Source organism: Notothenia rossii (assembly GCF_949606895.1).
Source record: "Notothenia rossii genome assembly, chromosome: 9".
Lineage (NCBI taxonomy): Eukaryota > Metazoa > Chordata > Actinopteri > Perciformes > Nototheniidae > Notothenia > Notothenia rossii.
In genome coordinates this window covers 13683568-13703606 of record NC_136907.1, presented here as the reverse complement: position 1 = coordinate 13703606, position 20039 = coordinate 13683568, and the positions used below count along the sequence as shown (strand labels likewise).

The 20039-nt window shown below is 40.8% G+C and overlaps 1 protein-coding gene across 2 annotated transcripts; it reads right to left on the bottom strand.

Moving 5' to 3' along the window:
• Positions 1-392: 392 nt before the first annotated feature.
• LOC307018851 (actin filament-associated protein 1-like 1) lies at positions 393-19811 on the bottom strand. 2 transcript variants are annotated; one of them, XM_079649310.1, is made up of 19 exons: positions 19573-19811; positions 12921-13049; positions 10516-10596; positions 10098-10198; positions 9323-9440; positions 9119-9208; positions 8760-8971; positions 7710-7889; positions 7511-7603; positions 6808-6910; positions 5423-5578; positions 4775-4989; positions 4515-4660; positions 3813-3894; positions 3491-3599; positions 2566-2733; positions 2011-2177; positions 1336-1461; positions 393-1224 (listed from the first exon to the last, which is right to left on the bottom strand). In XM_079649310.1, the coding sequence occupies exons 1-19, from the start codon at positions 19592-19594 to the stop codon at positions 1198-1200; spliced, it is 2325 nt and encodes a 774-aa protein (XP_079505436.1). In that variant the 5' UTR covers positions 19595-19811; the 3' UTR covers positions 393-1197. The 2 variants fall into 2 exon arrangements, with proteins under 2 accessions (XP_079505436.1, XP_079505435.1); XM_079649309.1 differs by lacking the exon at positions 19573-19811 and adding an exon at positions 13429-13585.
• Positions 19812-20039: the final 228 nt, after the last annotated feature.

Genomic DNA, 20039 nt, shown 5'->3' with positions numbered 1-20039 from the left:
ATTAGAGTTTAATTAAATAAACGATACTTTAATAATGGAAATTACATATTTATATGAAGCATAAACACTTCTATTATGGCTGTAATGAAACACTTGATATTATGGTGTGTTGTCATTCACAATGCATAGGAGTGAAATAAAGTAACACACAAAGATCTAAACTAATGGTGGATGATGTGAAGAAGTCCCAACAATATATCCGAAAAAGTAGATTTGAACGTTTCGAGGTATTGTTTCATTGTCAGTACAAAAATGTAAATTATATTAATTGTAAGTGGTATACATATATTTCACCACTAGATGGCACAAGTTGTGATTGTGTTGTCGGTGTCTTGCAGTGAACTTATATGGGACACCAGACAGACACAAAGTAAAATAAATCCAGCAGACAGTTTCTTGATAAAGTGATCATTTACTCCAACATGTGTGTTTGTTCATATTGCTGTGATGAAATCAGACACAGGCATTTGTGCTTACTATTCTGAAGTTTGGTGATAATTCTAATTTACAAAACATTTATGATATCACAACAACATGTTAAAGTGCTAAAGGCAAATGTGAAAAATACACATACAATGGTTAAAAACCAATAGTTTCACATTGCAGTAATAAACATTTAGTCATTTGTTTCAGGAACAGTGTCATACTCAATATGCTTTCCTAATGGTTTAAATACAACTTTTCTCTTACTAATAAAGATAACTTAAAGTAATAATTAGAATAATTTCTTTAGGTTTGTTTTGTTTCACTTTACATTTACAAGTATCTTACAAAACAGGAATAACATCAGTGGAAGTTTTGCCTGCAACTGAACTCACAGTGTCGATGAACTACACTCTCCCTTTGTGATGTGTTTCTATGAAATAATCACATGTTCTCTTTCTGCAGCCCTGTGCAAATGTAAACACACATGCAAACTCACACAAACATGTATCATGTTCATAGGGGTCCACATTAACACTGTACTGGTATGAGTAAAGTCCTATTTACAGTGGTTGAGACAGCTGCCAGTACTTGCAAATATTCCTCTTTTTTTTTAAAGAGAGAAGGGAAGGTTGTGTCAGAGTCTGTCCTCTCCCCTCTTTCTTCTTCTTCTCCGTGCCATTTATCTCCATCCGTTTCTTCTCTTACACATCCTCTTGTCACAAGTCGGGTTTTCTCTCCATTAATCCATCCGTCGATTAATGTGTGATGAGTCTAGGTCCCCTTCTTTGACTCCCACTCCTGGAAACCATGACACAGCACAAAGTCAGGAAAATTATCCAAAGTATTCAAAACTTTTTCTTCAAGGGTGTCGAAGACAGACTCACACACACACACTCACTCACACCCTACCTTTGCTTTCTGCATGACGTTCCCCCTGGACGAGGCGTAAACAGTCGCAGGACGTTTACGAAGCTCAGTTGCTGCGTTGGTCGGCACGCTCTCATTGTAAACCTTTTCAACCCTATTGCCCTGTGCCTGTTCACACAAACACACATCACATTTTATTCATTATATGGAAAAGATTCAGATTTTAGGAAATAGAGTTATTTCACTTTCTTGGCCAAGAGGTGACTGGCCACAGGTAAAACAAAGTCTATAATATAATTATATAATAATAGAATTCACTGTAAATACACAACTTGTTGATTTGTAACAATAAAACAAAGAACATAAAGCATATTCATGATTTGACTTTTGAGATGCTGTTAATCTAATTTTGCTGCTGGCTGTAGCTTCATATTTAGCATGTAGACATAAGGGTGGTGTCAATATTCTCATCTAGCTCTATTCAAGAATGGGAATAATCTTACACCCCAAAATGTCCAACCTTTCTATACTTTTAGTCATAAAAAAAAAATCACTGATCGGACACATGTCTACAAAATAACAGAATTGCAAGAATCTGGCATACACCAAATAACAGGGTAAATACAAATGATTAAAGAATGGAAATGGGTTTCTCTTCACAGTTTACAGTTTTCTAAACGATTGACACCGGACAGCATCACTGCTGTAACAGCCGACCTTTGGGGTTATCTTGGGGGTCGTGGGCGGACTCATCGATCCTCTGGCCAGAGACTTCCTCAGGTTTTCTTTCACCTCCGTCAGTTTGAGCTCCAGCTCCACCCTCTCTTCCTCTCTCTGTTTACACAACACCTCAAGCTTGGCTAACCGCAGTTCCACAGCTTGACCTGCGCACACACACACACACACACACACACACACACACACACACACACACACACACACACACACACACACACACACACACACACACACACACACACACACACACACACACACACACACACACACACACACACACACACACACACACACACACACACACACACACACACACACACACACACACACACACACACACACACACACACACACACACACACACACACACACACACACACACACACACACACACACACACACACACACACACACACACACACACACACACACACACACACACACACACACACACACACAGATAAAAAAGCTCATTAGTAAGTACTGTTGCCAAGCTGAAGTTCTAACAGGCCGCATGTGTGATTGGTCTCTGACCTGTAACACTCTTCATCTCCTCCTTCATCTCCTTCTTCTCCCTGCGGAGGGCCACCAGCTCATTTTTGAGCTCTTCCTTTTGCTTCTCCAGCTCTTCTTTCTGAGTCAGGTAGCGCCTGGCGTCCTCCTCTGCACGCGTCTTCCCGTACCGCGCATAGTGGTTTACATCTGACAGAACACATGGCAGGATATTAGTAAACAGAGCATGCTGATGCACCATTACAACACTTTTTTTATTTTTTAACCTTTATTTAACCAGATAAAAAGCATTTAGATAGAATCTCATTTGCAATGCTGACCTGGCCAAGAAGGCAGCAACGTTACAAATAACACAAACATATAAAATACAGAGAACATAACTAAGAAAACAAAAGACGAAAAAGCAGTCACTACATTGTGCACATTAGGACAGTAAGAAAGGTGCACTACTTATTACTGCAAGAGCAGCTGGTGGTAAGGACCTCAGACAACTTCAACTTAAAACATGCTATTGAGACAAGTGCCCTCAGTTTGAGGCGTGATTGAAGGTCATTCCAAGAACAAGGACCATAATAAAAAAGATTCCTTTTCCCAGCCTCAGTCCGCACAGCAGGAACCTGGAACCGTATCTATCTAGGCACTGGATCTGAGGTTGTAAGAAACTGGAACAAATCTGGCACATATGTAGAGTGGAAGCTTACCTAAAATGGCTTTATACATTAATAAAAACCAATGCTGCATCCTACGCATACTAAGTGTGGACCATCCAGTTAGGCTATACAGTTTGCAATGAGTCCTATAGGGTGCATTTGATATATAACGCAGTGCAGCATGTTAGAGTGGTTATGGTTATTAAGCTGGTTAACTATTCATTTTTCTCCACTATCATGTTTAGGAGAAGAAGATGTAAAATAAATTCTATAATATTAAAGAAAAGGAGACTCACTGGAAGCGTGCCTCTTTACGGCGGCCTGTTGTTCAGTTTTATCAGAGTCCCTGCTGGAGAATGAGGCATGGCGTCTCACGTTTACAATCCTGCTATCAACATCTTCCTCCTGTAGGACAAACACAAATACATTTTTTTTAAATTACATTTCGAGAACCTTCTATGTGTTTTTTAAACAATAACTGCACAGCAAATGCCATACATGAAGATTTATGTGTAGTTGTCTCATGTTTTATTGGAAACTGAAGCTGGGAGGCAGATTAAGCTTCTCTAGGTTTAATGATATTGCTTTTTATCATTCTTTCACATCATCTTTCCTCACCGCAACACTTTCATAGACATCATCATATGTTCTGGAGTCCGTGGAAGCACTGCTGGAGGAATTGGCTGTGGTAGTGGCCCACCTGAGAGGAAAAAACACAAACAGATGTTTTTCAGCATTAAAGCTCACCTATTGTGCAAAATCCACTTGTTCATGTCTTTTATACGGAGACATGTGTCCCCTCTGTGAAAAGAGATTCTGAAAGTTTCAGGAAAAAAGATTCTCTCTCTTTTTGTCCTGATCCTTTTATATAAAAACCTGTCTCTAAATGAGCTGATCAGATTTTGGTCACTTTATGATTTCACAACGATTTGTTTGGCTTGTGTAGCCATTAGCCAATCAGCAACTAAGGTAACCCCCCCCCCCCACCTTATAACCTGAATCTCCTCCTAGAGCACCATGGTGTTCTTTTTAACCAAATATCTCTCAGAGGGGCGTGGCTCCTTATTTTCATCTAAAGAAATAGAGAATCAGCACTTTGGAAACAGGGCTGAAACAGAGGGGATTATGGGATGCTACAATGGTTGATCTGTTTGGTGTTTCGAGCCAAACACTTCAGAGACATGTTTTGTATATATCTGAGACCTGTAATACATTGATGAAAAACTGTATAATACCTTTAAAGCCCACGATAAGAGTCAGACAACTGAAGAGGAATATGTGTGCAAACATTGTAAACGTATTCTGTAGGAAGTGACTCACAAGAAGGAGTTTCTAGCCGCGTGCCGGATATCGGTAAGTGTGTCCACGTCGATGTAGTCATAGTGCAGCTCCTCAGGGAGAGTGGTGCTGCCGGTCTCTGCAAACAACACACCCAGCCAGCGGCCCAGGTCCTCTGAGCAGCTGGTCTGATGGACACACACACACACACAAAGATACTCAGTTTTCCTCAGGTTAACTTTCTGCCTCATCTGTGTCCATAATGATGTGAATAGAAAACCCATCCATCTAGATTCTAGTACCTCCATAGATGCTAGTTCGATGCCCGCCTGCAGGATGCAGAAGGAGAAGGGATGTTTGGGGCCGAGGCTTCCTGTCAGCACCTCTGCACCTTTGAGCGGCACCACGATGACCGCAGGCCGCTGGTCCCCGGGGTCTTTCTGCAGGTACAGGTTCCCTCCTCGCACAACACACCAAAGCTCCTTCCAAGAGCCGCTCAGACACACACTGAGGAAGCCTGCAGAGAGAGAGGAGAAGCAGGGGGGGGGGGGGGGTCATCTTTAAGTGGCTTCATCTTTCGAATTTATCAATATAATGTATTTTGTTACTTCTCTGTGTTTGTCCTGTAAACCTTTTTTTCAGGATTTTAACTTGGCCCACTCCTGAGGGCGCATTGTATCTCATTAACAATAAATAAAAAGGTCAAATAAATGTATTTGAGTTCTTCAAAAGAAAAGTAAGGACATATGAAATCATTTTACAGCGTTTTCAAGTGTTTTGTGTCTCAGATTTGTTATTATCTGAATCCATTCGTTTTAAACCAAACTGACGTAAAACTACACATACTTACGCAATTTATATAATAATAAACAGTCCTTTAAATAAGCAATTCACAAACTAGCCAAAAATGGAATCAACCAAACAGCCTCTTGATCAGTTTGTGTCCTCACCAGAGCGTGGGTTGTCATGGTGAACAATAAATGAGGGTGGATCTCCCGGTAAAGGAGGTTTCTTTTTGGAGAAAGTGATGATCCGATTGATTTTCTTCCCTGCCGCCCGGCTCATGGACCCCGTCAGCTCTGAGAACGGACCGCGCTTCCCCCTGTCTGAAATCAAACACACCCTGGTCAGATTGTGCTGGAGCTGACAATGTGGACATAGAGGCGAGGAGCGCTTGATATATCAGAACAAGAAATACATTTATTATCCTGGAGGGAATTAGGTTTATTGGTTGAGAAAATATTGACAGACACATACAAAAATACAGCATCATGGAGGGGTATCTTAGAATGTTTCCTCACTCGCATACTATATATGTCTGTGTTAACGTCACATTAGCAGTGCCAATACAACGGTCTAATACAAATAATACACAAAACTTACATTAAAACACTCAAATGGAATGAACTAAGGGACAAGTCCTCACTCAAGTATTTTATGTATTGTGTTTGCGGGGTCATACCGCGTGGACCAGGTGTTGCAGCGCCGTGTCCGCCCCATATCCTGTGATGTCACTGGGAGACAATCACAGGAAGAGTACAGGAAGGATGTCATATCTGTTCGTGCCTCACTTCCTGTCTCTCCCTCTCTCTCATGTCTCTTTAGGTTGTGAGCCGCTCGAACAGTAAACAGGTTGTAACAACAGGACTGTGTTTGACCCATACAGTATACTGACCCAACATCACGGATCCCCTGCTTTACGCTTCCTGATGTTGTGGACGTACGAACAAAAATAGTGTATGTTCTTTAGATCAGTATCTTAAAAGGATGTGTTTGTGTGTGTGTGTGCCTTCGTTGAGTTTGGAGTTGAGGTCAAGACTGTGAAAGTAACGACATTTTCGGAAAGCGAGGCCTTCACTTCCTCCAATAAAAAGTAAGGATCCAGGCCTTGTTTAATGTATAGGTTAGAATATGGTGCAACCAATTCTATTAATAGCGCTTTTCCTACAGTACAAGTCTGCCTCAAGACGTCATAGGAAAATCATTAAATATGTATTACTGTTAAAGTTATTTTTGGAAAATCATAAAACACAACCATTTCCTCCAGAGGGACTTTTTCTCCAACACTCCCCCCCTTCCTCAAATGATTCCTTGATTATAGTCCTTTGTTTACTTCTGCGACATAGTGACTTCACTACCTGACACTTGCGCTTCTATTGGCTAGCATTCCGACACATTGTAAGTGATTGGCTAAGGGGCGGGACATCTCTAATCAGTTGACCAATCATAACAGAGGGGCCCATTCCATTTTATTGAGCTTGTTTTATTAAAGCGACATTTAAAAAAAGAGCCGATAGTTACAATAATTGCTGGCATATTATAAAGGTTAACCTACTGAGTGAATCGATGCTGTCCCGCCCTGCTCCATGTGCAGTGAGCTGCTGTTCTGCTATTGGCCCGCTGTCTGAGTCTGACGCCTGCCGCTCACACTGCAGCACCTGCAGAGAAAGTATCATTAATAATGATGTATTCTTGTTAAAGAAGAAGACAGGACTGTTACTTATTAACAGATATACCCTATTTGAACAAACCCTTCTGTCCTTTAGCTGATCAGGTAGTGTCAGCAAAAAGGACACAGAGTATCATTGAAAAAAGTTGTATTTACTTTGGAAAACTATCCTGCCAACATGGGGTGTAACTGCCATGTCACCATGCCTTTAGCCCATTGGCTCTCTCTCTCTCTCTCTCTCTGTGCTGCCTGCCAAAACTTTGTTGAGGGTTTGAAGCTCTTTGAAAAGTGGCCAGCTCAGCAACCGCAATAATGTCACCTCACTTACTATAACTGGGAGGCAAAGGAACAGTTGTGTCATGCGTGGGCTGAAGGGGTGATCTCAGCAACATTGAAATGTACTAGAGTGTATATTCAGAATGAAAGAGTAAATGAAGAAAAAGATAGTACAGTGAAGTTAAACTCAAACATTGTGAGAGGCAACTGTTAGGCAGACACATCTGGGGAAGACATTTTGTGTCTGGTTTATCTTGTGACAGACACAGGAAAACAGAAAGGAAATACTGAAGAGAAACAAAGACACACACACCTTGTCGATCTCCAACTTCCTTTGTATAATAGGAGAAGTGGATCCATCCAGTGCTTCAGTGTTGCTACATTGGCTCCCCACATCTTGCACCACCTTGTTTTAGAAAGAAAGAAAATCCTCACATTAAAAACCTCTTGTTCCCCCCTCAGCCACCCGCCACCCCCCCCCCCCCGTGTCACAGCCCTGTGATGTAAAGCACCTTGAGCCACCTCTGGGCCTGCTCTTTACTCTGAACAGCCAGGACTAGAGCTTCGCCTCCGGGCAGCGAGAAGCGCAGCTCGTGTCTCTTCTTCCGGCCTTCTTTCGGGACGTAGATGACGTTGCACAGATTCAGCGGGAGCTCTGTGTGGGGGGTGCTCTCTTTGATGCTCTTAAAACACTGTCAAAGAGACAAAGGCAAGGCAAGTTTATTTACATAGCACCTTTCAACAGAAGGCAATTCAAAGTGCTTTACGAAAAATGAAAGACATTCAGACAATGGCATTTAAAAACAGTCATTAAAAAGCAAAGATAATAAAACATTAAAAGACGAAATACATGAATAAAAGTTAGAGTGCAGTTTAAGATGTGAATAGTTCAATTACAAATAGTGAGACAACACAAGTCACCAAAAATGCTATTTGACTTTGATACGGAAATGGAACGTTTGAAAATGATTTAGTAATTTTTTTTTAATGTTACAATTCCCACCAGAAAACAAAAGCATTTCCTTTCCTCTTTTGCACTTACTGTAAGTTGCTTTGGATAAAAGCCTCAGCTAAATGATATGTAATGCGAGTCTTTCTAACTATGCATAATATGGTTTTGTATTCCTATTGTTAACACTCTTTCAAAATACATCTATGGATGCCTGGGGTAGTGCTAATATCTCTCCAGTTTGGTCACCTGCCATTATATTATAAATACTTAATATATAAATATAATGTTATGTTTGTTTGTTTCTTTTATTTTGCATATTGACGGGCTAATGTGGCAATTTATTTGTGTTTTACAGCTGTATTTGTCTGCCTGTATTTGATCTGTTGTAACTTTGTTCATGCTGCCCTTCTTGGCCAGGTCACTCTTGGAAAAGAGATTTTACTCTGGTTGAATAAAGGATATATATATATATATGAAGAAGATCAACGATAGGATAGAACAATGTACAGGTTATTTGTCATGATGTCTACTCTCAATACACACTGATTAACACCTGATATACATTACATCCTTTAGTTTGAATTAAACAGCCATAAAAATCTCTATTAACCTGCAGTTTATTGTCTCGCACAACGATCAACTGTTTGGTCCACTGGCCGAAGCGTTTCTTCCGCAGTAGGAAGGCACAGATGCGGCAGTCTCTGACGGGTCCTTCTGTGCTCTCCTCAGCCGTCCATCTCTGAGCTTGTTCCCGCCCTTTGGCCTCGTCTTCGTCTTCTTCGTAAGACTCGTAGGAGCTGCTCAGAGCATCGGAGTCATTGTCTGAGCATAAAAAAAAATAACATAAAAGATTCATGTTTAGAACAATGTCTGGTTCTGTTTAATGTACTCTACATACTAGATTATCAAAACATGCTGACATTTTCATTTGTGAATTGGAATTGGAAGTGCAAGAGAGAAAAAACATACAGGAGTTTTTGGGCGGTCCGTTAATCCTGGTGATGGGGTAGTTATTGTCTGCATCTTCATAGTAGGCATCCTCCACAGAGTGCATAGAGGCTGCAGGAGAACAGTAGAAATTGCGAGGTTAGATAAAAGGAACCTTTTAATAATTCTGTTGGTTATATTTAATCATGAGTGAGCAGATCTGTGTCAGGAGATGGTTTACTGAACTGGTTACGCTGTTGGTAATGTACTGAGGCGTGGTTCCAGGATTTAGAGGGACTGCCTCTTCATAGTAGTCATCAGGAAGGGGTGTGATTGGCACTGGAGGAGGCGTGTCAGTCGGTGTCTGAGGTGAAAGATAACCAAAGTTAAAGTAACAGAGACAAATGGGCTGCGGTGAAATAGTAAAATGTTATTTCCTGACCTCTTTTCCTTCAAATGTATGTAAAACGTAATAAGGTCAATGATGAAGTGAAGGAAAACGTACAAAGAAAAAACAACCATTGTGTTAACAGAGTGTGAGGTTGTTTATAGGCTACATAATTATGAAACATAGGTTTGATGAGTCGCTTTAATTGTTGATGTATCCTTGAGCAAGATACTTAATCCTGAATTGCTCCGCATGGCTAACAGTGTGAGTGTGTTGTATGAATGCTAGCTTCCCTGAGCAATATCTGTATGAAGGAGGCGTGAATGGGTGAATGATGACCAGTGAATGTAAAGCATTTTGAGGGGTCGTACAGACTGGATAAAGCGCTACATAAATACAGTCCATTTACCATAAAGGATGGAGTGTTCCCTATGCTTAAGGCGCTAAGAAAGGGAACATTGAAGCACCTTTCCTAAGCATATAGAGAACTCCACCAGCTTTTAATACTTCAAGGTCATTTTTACTCAGTTAGGAACCTTGTAGAGCTAGAAAAAAACCGATTTGACAGAAGCCTTGGCTTGACTGATTGATATAATAAAATGATATTGCCCGACTTGACTGTGAATGACTTACAGATTTTTCAGGGTCGATCAGAGGCTTCTCCTCTTCTTCTTTCTGCTCTTTGGGCTCTTTCTGCTCCACTGGAGAGGCACTGAGCATGTGCAAATCACAGTCTGTAATTAGAAACACATATCAGAATCAGAATCAGGTTTATTCGCCAGGTAGGTTCGCACATACTAGGAATTTGACTTGATGTCATGGTGCATACGTAAAATATAAAAAACAAGAAATCTAATATAAAAACACAAAATCTTTTACACCGTAATCAAATCAAATACAGTTAAATAGCAATACAAATTAAATTAAGTCAATACATTTAGGAATATAGTGGATAGAATATAGAGTCATAATACATGTTCAAATATTATACACTTTGATAATTTAAAAAAAATTGTGTGGACATTTTTACACAAGTCACATTTCTTCTCACCAAAACCATCAAACAGAGACTCCACAAAGCTGGTGCCGTTGCCATAGAGACAGCTGTTCATGTAGACGTCTGATCCGTTAACTGTGGGAAAAATAAATGAGTGGTTAGAAATCGGATCAAAGTTAGGGTGAGGATTGTGATGGCCGCTCGGGTCATGAGAGGCAGGATTAGCACAGTGTACAGAGACAGAGGAAAAAGGGAACGAGGATAACTACTGAGACATCTGCATGTTTACACATTAATTCAGAGAGGCAGGTTGGAGCTTGTAAGTATTTTGCTAGATAACTGAAGAATATTTGTGGAAAAGTTTGCAATAACACGCTGATTTCCTGGAAGTGTTATTGAATCAGCGTAAGAAATGAATCCCCCAAAGTTGTAAAAAGCTGAATTTAAGTGGAATATGCTAACATGTGTAAACACCTTAAGAGTAACTGTGAGGACTTGTGCAGTACCTACCAGGATGTTTTGCATATCTCCTCACCCTGACCTCCTCTCATTATCCTCTCTTTATCCTCTTACCTTAATCCTTTCATCCTCTCGGACATCCTACTGTACGTCTCCTAGATAAACAAGGATCTACTGTAAACACCGCAGGAAGATTCTAGGTCCGTGTGCATGTTTTTCTAAATGCAATACAATTACTGTTCTGTGTCTTATGCAGTGTTGTTGTGGATTTGCAGTAGGGGTGGGCGATATTGAAAAATATATTATCACGATATTTTTCAAGCAGTATCACGATAGACGATATATATCACGATATTTTTTCATGTCGGTTATTATGGTTGTTTTTCAAGTTACTTAACCACCTACAAGGTAACAGAAACTAAAACAAAAAGGAGTAACAGACCAAAATAGCATTTTTTATTTCTGAAATGAATCCCTGAATGAACAATTCAACATTTTGATACTGTATGGCTTCAAGGCACAGTTTCTCAGTATAAAAATGAACTTTCTGAGATAGCACTAGCAGTGAACATCAATAAACATGAAACGGAGGGTAAAACATAACTAAGTAAAACATAAAACATCAATGAGGAAAAGTCAGTGCCAAACAATTCAAATGTAAACTTTAGACTTGACGTGCAATAAAAGACTTTAGCATAACTGAAGGGAAAAACTATATAAATACCTTATTGATAAAATAAAATATAAGCCAACAGAATCAAACAAGACAATAAATAAAGTGCAATACTATCTGAATCCTGACTAGACAGCTTTAGAGCATGTCTTTCACATGAGTTTATTTTTTTTATAGTTTTTTTTTCAATTATTATTATTTTTTTTATCACGATAGATACGATATCTCTGAAAAAGCATATCGTGGAGACCTAATATCGTCACGATGATATATATCGTCATATCGCCCACCCCTAATTCGCAGTATTGCTGGCGCATGCAGGAGGGCTGTCCCGTTGCAAAAAGATGAGTAAGATAGGAAATGCTCCGCCCCTGTCATCATAAACCCTGTTGTAGTGAGTGTCCTTGAACAAAGTGCTAAGCTGAGAAATGCTTTGGCTGTAGAGTCAGTCTGAGTTCATGTGAGGCAGGGTAAAAGAGAAAGCATCAGATAAATAACATCTAAAATGACATTATGTAGCTTTGAAGTGTCAAACCTACAGCAGCTTGAAAGTAAGTTCTGCTCCTAACTTACTGATGTGAGAAGATTCAATTCAGGTCCATGGAAACAACAATTAAACAAATATTTAGGAAAAACAGTTATTTCATGCTTTGTGTAAAATACAATTAAGCATATAAACACACATGTGAGAGTTGCTGTTTGTCATGCCAAATGTTTACTTGGGAGCCAATGAATAAAGTTTAAAGTGGATTGTCACTTACAAGGGGACAACCGGGCGGATTTAGGCTATATTAAGGACGGCTTTAGCAATGTTTGTGAGTGTGATAGGATCGCATCACAAGGAATACTGGAGGAATACATATGATAATAAACAGATAAACACCAATACTCGTGTTTGAGCCTACCCAAACACACTGTATCAAGTAATAAGAGATATACTTTGTCTTTGACGTATCTTTAACGTTTTCCCAAACACACTCCACCAATAGCCTCATAAACAGTATTAGCAATGTTCTCTTAATAAAGAGTTTTAAAGTACTTTGATTATATTGAACAGGCTTGAATGTGGTGTACTTCATAAAAAACATATGTTGCATTTCAAATTGATTGAAATTGTGTATTCAGAAGCTTATATACTTGTTTTGAAATAACCAGGGAGAACTGAATAGAGTTCCTCACTCAAATCAAATCGTTTTTTCTTGTGCTTAGAACAGGATGTGTTGTATCTTTGTTCAGAAGGTGATATCCTAAAACCGCCTATGTTAAGAAATTAAGATCAGAGATGTCACATAAACCTTTTCCCGTGTATCAGCGACTTATTTTGTACCTGGTAGCGGCATGGATTCCATGATGTTACGTACGGAGGCCATTTTCTCAGCAGTGGCAGGACTGACCGTCTCGTGGTCCAGCATCTTCAACAGAGAGCCCAGCTCGCTCACTAGTCGCTCCATCACCACTAAAACACACAAAAGAACACCATTATATTATGTTAGCAGAGGGGGCGTGTGTCGCAGTGGGTTGTGCGTTGGTGTTCGGATCAGGGGAGCACAGGTTCAAACCCCACTGCAGTCATCATGTCGTTGTGTCCGTGGGCAAGACACTTGGTCCTGTGGGGATTGTCCACAGTATTGAGTATGTAAGCCGCTTTGGATAAAAGTGTCTAACAAGTGACATGTAATGTAATAATGTAATGAGTCGAGCACCACCATATAAAGCCCGCTGCACACTCTTAACATGGCTACAATTCTTAAGCTATGACAGCAAGTGCGTCAAATGTCACTTTTACACACGCATGCGAGGCCAAACAGGCAAGTGTGAGCTGGGGCTCGGCTCACCGCCTGTCCCAACAGCTGAGGATACAGTTGACATCCTAAAACATCGCCCTATTCATTTTGTCTTCCTCAGTCTTTCCCTGTACTAGTAAGTCTGCTCCCTTGTCCCTGCACCACCATAGATTGAATCGTACATTTAGGACATTTCAAACTTTTCTCTGACAAATAATCGATTTATGTTCAACGCTGACATCCTGTGTGTCACTGTGTGGGATTTAACCTGGACATTGTTCTAAAAGACCTGGTACACTCTTAGTTACACATCCTGCCTGCTAAGAGAGGAGAGCCAGAGAGAAAAAGGAGGTGAGGAGGAGGGGGCTGAAAGCTTCCTTCCCTTAAGGAAACGGAGCCAAAGTAAAGAGGAAAATCTGTAGTTCAACTAGAGATTAAAAAAAAGGGGGAAAACCCGTAGTACTGAGGCTAACACACAGACGTGTGACACTATGGACATGCACACAGCTCTAGTGCTTCACCACGGTAATGAACTGACCTTTAACTTCATATTGGACATGGGCTACTTTCATATGATAGAGCATTTGAATGGCTAGTGAACAGATAGAGTGGATCCTTCTGACGTTTAGAGCTGCTAACCCTAGAATTATTTCATTTCACTTTGGGTTTCGGTGGAACGTTTTACTGTCCCACCACGGCCGACATGCTCTTTAAGTGGCTTCTTCCATGCTGCCAAGGAAAAATATTTTAGGGAAACATTAAATATTTTTCATTTTTGGCATTACAATTGTAAAAATATACAATGCTGTTTCACTGAAAGAACAAATAAGGCTAACAGGGCTTTCAGGGACGCTGGAACCTCAGCATGGGAGGTACCATTGAAAACTGTTTTCCATATGTCCAATAAAAAAAAGTAATGTACATCCTTTTTTAAGTCTTTTGGACTTTTATTCTTCTGACAGTCTGAATAAACTCTGAAAGCACTATATGAAGTGATATATGAGATCATTTTTGATTGTTTTCTAAAATGCCTGACTTCCTCACTTTTGGAAGAATCAGACTAACCCTAACCCTGATAAATGTGCAATCCATTGAAAAAGAAAAGTGTTGCATGGTTAAGTTAAAAATAAGATCCGAACTCTCATTCTTTAACCGCATTGAGGAGAGAGAGAGTGAGACAAAAGCCCTCACAGCTTCCGCCCCCCCGACAATACTCTATTGTCTCCACAGGAGCCAAAATTAGACGACCACAATGCTCCGCCAGACCAAAGCAAACAATACACTGACAGAAAGTCCAACAAAAAACAAAACAGGAACTAACACAAACAGTCCAAGAGGTGCGTGGTGCAACACAGCTGCATCGCCTCGATACATGGGCAGTCGGGGTTAAAGGATAAATCTCTAGCAGCTGTGTGTGAGTGTGTGTGTGGGTGTGTGTGTGTGTGTGTGTGTGTGGGTGTGTGTGTGTGTGTGTGTGTGTAGTATTTCTCGACCAGCAGCTGTGGTTTCCTGTCTTAGCTTGTGGACAGAAGTGTCTTTCCACTCCTTCCTGATCTTGACTCTCTCCTCCATCCCACTGCATGTCTCCCCTCCTCTCTCTCTCTCTCCCCCCTCCCCTTCCTTTTCCATTTCTCTCCATCCCGCTGTTTCTCATTCTGTCCCGACGACGTCCTCTGCTGTTTTTAAAACTCCATCTCGGTTCCCCTTTTGCTTTTTTGTCACCACCCTCAGTTTGTTTTGTTATCTATTGAATAAGCAGTTGAAGAAGACATTTCTCTATTGATCTATTGTACCTTCCTTATCTGGGAAATGTTGCACAACAGGCTGGAAAAACACCAGATTCGATGTAATCAATCTGAGAGTAAACAAAGCCAGCAGTGGGCCCATGCCTTTGGTCTGTTTTCTGTTTCCTGATGTCTAACTTTACAATCAAGGCAGTGCATTCAATTCTCTCTCCCTCCCTCTTTCTCCCTCCTTCTCCCTCTTGGGGGACCGGAGGATTCAGAGGCTGAGAATCAGCTGTTCTGGAGGCTTGTGGTCGCTCTCACCCACAGAGGGATCTTTGTAACCCCACCATTCCACACACACACGCGCTCAAACACACACACACACACACACACACACACACACACACGCAGCACAGATATCCTCTTCAAATTCGCTACTGGACATTCACTTAACTTACAGGGAGTGCACACACACACACACACACACACTTTTAACTTGTCTCTTACACAGATATATAGTCATGGACAGAGCACACATACAGTCACAAGAGTACCTTGGAAAATGGGTTTGTGTGTTTGACCCACATTTTTGTGTGCGTCTGCAAACACCCTCCGGAGGAAGGTCAGTCATGAGACCTGAGCCATGCGACTCTCATTTGAACTGATTTAGTGCCTTTGGATGCAGCCGAAAAAACAAAACAACTACTATTACTGACTGCTGCTGCTGATTATCTCACCACATAATGCTAACGTGCCGCAGGGTGACAGAGAGAATATACGTTTATCCTCCTAACCTGGGTCTTTGACTCCCAGACATTACACCGATCCAAGGCTAACCTCCTCCCTGCCGCTCCCATCCCTCCTTTTTTTTTCCATTCCCTTCAGAATAAGTTAGAAATATCTGATCGAACTGATATGAAATGTTGTCTTCGTGAATCTTTCTGCCTGAGGCAACATGAATCATGGATTATTCATGGATTATCTGAAACAGGAACATTTAGGTTTTACTTATGTGACACAAACATACATTTTCATGCCTTTTTAAAGAATTTCAAGCCTCTAAAGTATATAAAGCTGCTGTTTTTCACAACAGCAGGCGCCTTCTTCCGCCTCCCCCACACTCCCAGAGGTTGAGGTCCCCCCAGATCCCACATTCTCTCTTCCACTCCTTTCTTCACTCCCCCATTTCCTATCCTCCCCTTTCAACTTCGTCCCTCGTCTGCCTCCCTCCATCCCTTCTCCAGACACCCATCTTCTTCAGACAGAGGTCAGAGTTCAAGTCTTGGCAACCCCAGCAGCTCCCTCTCAGACAAAAGTCTACTTCAGACGTTCAGCATCCTGTAAGACGTATTTTCGTGACAACAGAAGATGTTGTCAGTGCTCGCCCGGGGTGAGCATTCATTCTTACACTTTAAGAAGTCCCCTCCATACTGACAAGATCGTTAAAAAGAAACAGCTGGGGGGAAAAGAGACGTCGACTTCTCTTTTTTTCACATTCTTTCAGTATCTTATCTGTTCCATCAGATAGTAAAGGGTGAGGAGACACAGGAAACAGAGGAGCAGACACTGTGGCACAGCATGAGTCTAATTTAAAACCCAGACTGTTGTGCTGTGGCTTTACCAGGTATGGAGCCATTCAGCCACTACACTGACCAGGGGGAAGCCACATGTCTTGGTTAAGGCTGGACCACACGAAAATATTTTTCAAATCGGAACAGATGTTGAAAAAGAGAACCCAAACATAAAGATCTATACTAATTCAATATTGTTTTCTAATTTCCCTGGATGCCCCACACATAATAGAATACATGGTTGTGAATATTGAATTGATTTTTGTGATTTGAAAAACGGGTGCAGCTACGATTGATCTGAGCAGATAAGGGGTGTAAACAACGCTCTTAATAAACCTCACACCACAGAGAAATCTGGCAAAAAACCATCGAAGGTCTCAAGCTAAATTGAGATATTTTGGTAAACATGTTTTTTTGCAGTGAGTATGATGAAGCAAATAGATTAAAAAGAGGCAAGGGTGGCTCTGTGCAAGAAGATAAAGAAATAGGTCAACCAGTAGCTCTAAAACTCGTGAATTAACATGTGGAGAAATACTGGGAATCAGCATGGCTTATGTTGTGCTAAGTTAACTAGCCTGTGGCAGTAGTGTCATGCTTTGCTTTCATAGTGGTATCAATTGTGTCATCTAACTTAATGTGAGAAAGCAAAAGGTCAAAATGAGAAACACTTTGTGAAGTGTTTGCTTTCTGGCCAAAAGGTTAGCTGGAAATAAACAAAAAGAAACCCATTTTTGACATTGTTTCCCAGGTGAGAGGTGGTGGTGATGATAACATGACCGTCAGCTGGACAATGATCCAGTGTTCTTCCTGTTTGTAGTGTTATCACCACATCGGCCTATTTTCCACCTACACCAACATGTATAGACCTGCTGCCTCTGATATCTCAGTCACAGAAAGTCAAACTGCAGAAGATTTGCACTACAGCTCACTCTGGATTTACAGAGTTAAGAAGTCACTTTCCTGAATTGAATCAAGGAAGAGCGCTGGACTTTCTGACTCTGAAAGATAGTGGAAAGAGGGAAGGGGGTGAGTGAGGATGACTGGGGGAGGAGGGGGAGGAAAAGGGAAAAGGAAACGTAAGGGAACCATTATCGAGGTCAAGGCTTGTGACAGTCGTTAAACACAGAACTTTTTACAACTTCTGATCATTTATCCTATTTGCTGTAGCAGTTGCTATACTGGCTCTGAACTCCATTATCAATGTATTTCCAAAGTACGAAAAAAAACAGGTCTAAGGTACATTCTGTATTTAACAATGTCTGATTAATGATGGTGTCAGGGTCCGCTCACACTGTCAAGAATTATTGAGAAACTTAAGTAAAACAGCCATTATGAGGTTATTAGCAACACATGTATCTTATGACTCTGATGTGACGAGAATAATGCTGAAATGTTGCACCCATCAAGTGCTACCGAGGTGTCCCTGAGCAAGGCACCGTTCCCAACACTGCTCCGTCCCCGGGCGCCGTTCAAAATGGCAGCACACTGCTCCTAACACTAGGATGGGTCAAATACAGAGAAACAATTTCCCCACGAGGGATTAATAAAAGTCCATATTTCTTTCTTTCATAGATAACATGATCTGCATTATCATCATCACCATCACATGATAATCACAAACATGAAGAGCCCTTCCCTTCTTTAATTAAAATCGTTTGGAGGCTTTGATTGAATTTTGTATCTGAAATAAACATGAACTTTCCTTTACCTCAATACTTATATTAAAAAGGGAACTTAAATGATTTCTGGGTGAATTAATAATATGACTAAATAATTGGCCTATTACCTGTTTTACTGAAGCATGAAAAAGTGTTTTTATGATGGTCATTGTTCTCCTAGATAACCCTTGTCAGCTCAGACCCAGCTCCATCACCTGGTGACATGAAGCAGCTTCCTGTTGGCAGCTCTGTCGCCTGGAGGAGTTTAAACAGAGCAGCCATTCAGCTGCTTCACTTCCAGCGGCGCGGCTTCCAGCGGGGCACTTCTCTGTTGGTATCAGATTGCATCACACTCTCACCTGAGAGAGGAAACCTCCACCATCCTCACACAGCGCACCACCCGGCGTGTATCACTCTCCCGGTACAAGCAACCGGGAGCATGGTTGACGTCATTATTATACAGAATATATGGTCATCCCCCTACTCTCTTATTTCCTGTGTCTCTTAAATTTCACTATCAAAAAAAGCTATACAATACATGTTCTTAATAATACAAAAATAAAATAAAAAGGTTGCAACGTTGTGTGACTGTGAATGTTAATATTTTTTTTTCAAGAGACAATATTCCTCTATCTCTCTCCAGCATTACTAGGTATACAATTCATTTTCTCAATAACTAAATAAACAAAATAAACACAAGAGGAGGGTGATTCAGTTTAACTGACTGATGGTAGCCCACTTCACTTTATATTAGTACTTTGATAACTAATATATGAAAAAAATAATTATAATAAAAAGGTTGCAACGTTGTTTGACTGTCAACGTTCATATGTATTGTTTAAGTGACAATATATATTTATTGTCTCTCTACAGCATCGCCATTTAATAAAGGTTTACAATTAAGGTTCTTAAAAAACTAAAAAAAGAAAACACGAGAGGATGGCGATTCAGGCTAACTGACTGAAGGAACTTCCCTCAGAGTTGTTCTATGAAAACATTACGTTTTACTGTTCATGTTAATATGTTGTACTGTGATTTTAAGTGGCAAGTAGAAGCCTATGGAAACACAGGCTTGGTAGTAATCCTATATTTTATGCCTCGCACGCTTGTGACCATTAATCTCCACAAAAGTGTGCGTGTATGCCTTCCCATTTATGGAGGCTTCTTAAAGTTATTACTGTAGTTCTTTGTCGCCGATAAACGAAGATATGCTATAAAGAGAGGGAGACTGTTACTCACCACTTTTGCGCTTGGAGTCCATGTCGTTTAATGTTTTAAAATCGGGTCGGGGTGCCTATTTCCGGTGATAATCCCTGGGTTGATTCATTGAAAAGTTATGGTTGTAACATGCGAGGCGTGTTCTCCGTAGACACAGCGGAGCTCCAGCCTCTGCCCGGCTCAATGAGTCACTCTGCCCGCTACAGTTTGTAGCTTCAGTCGGAGCCGTCGGGTCATCATCCAGAGCTCCTCCGGGTCCTAGTGCCAGTCATGAAGGTCTGTGGGTTTACAGCGCATTTTAAAGCCATGACTCCAAGGAGACTAATAATACAGTCACATATGACTAGAGGAGGTTCAATTGAACACATTCTTTTCATTAGTGTTTCCAGAATACATTTGAGTCACCTTAATAGGCTTTTTGTATGGGCCTATGTTCTCTACACTACATTAAAGGTCACCTTTTATGCAAAATCCACTTTTTCATGTAT

What these genes read in the sequence shown, in the direction of transcription:
- LOC307018851 (XM_079649309.1), bottom strand. Translation starts at nt 13,462, where the DNA reads ATGTCAACTGTATCCTCAGCTGTTGGGACAGGCG. An exon ending in GTCTCTGTTTGATGGTTTTG is followed by an intron (nt 10,199 to 10,515) that starts GTGAGAAGAAAT and finishes TTCTAATTACAG; the next exon opens with ACTGTGATTTGCACATGCTC. An exon ending in TGATCGACCCTGAAAAATCT is followed by an intron (nt 9,441 to 10,097) that starts GTAAGTCATTCA and finishes CTTTCACCTCAG; the next exon opens with ACACCGACTGACACGCCTCC.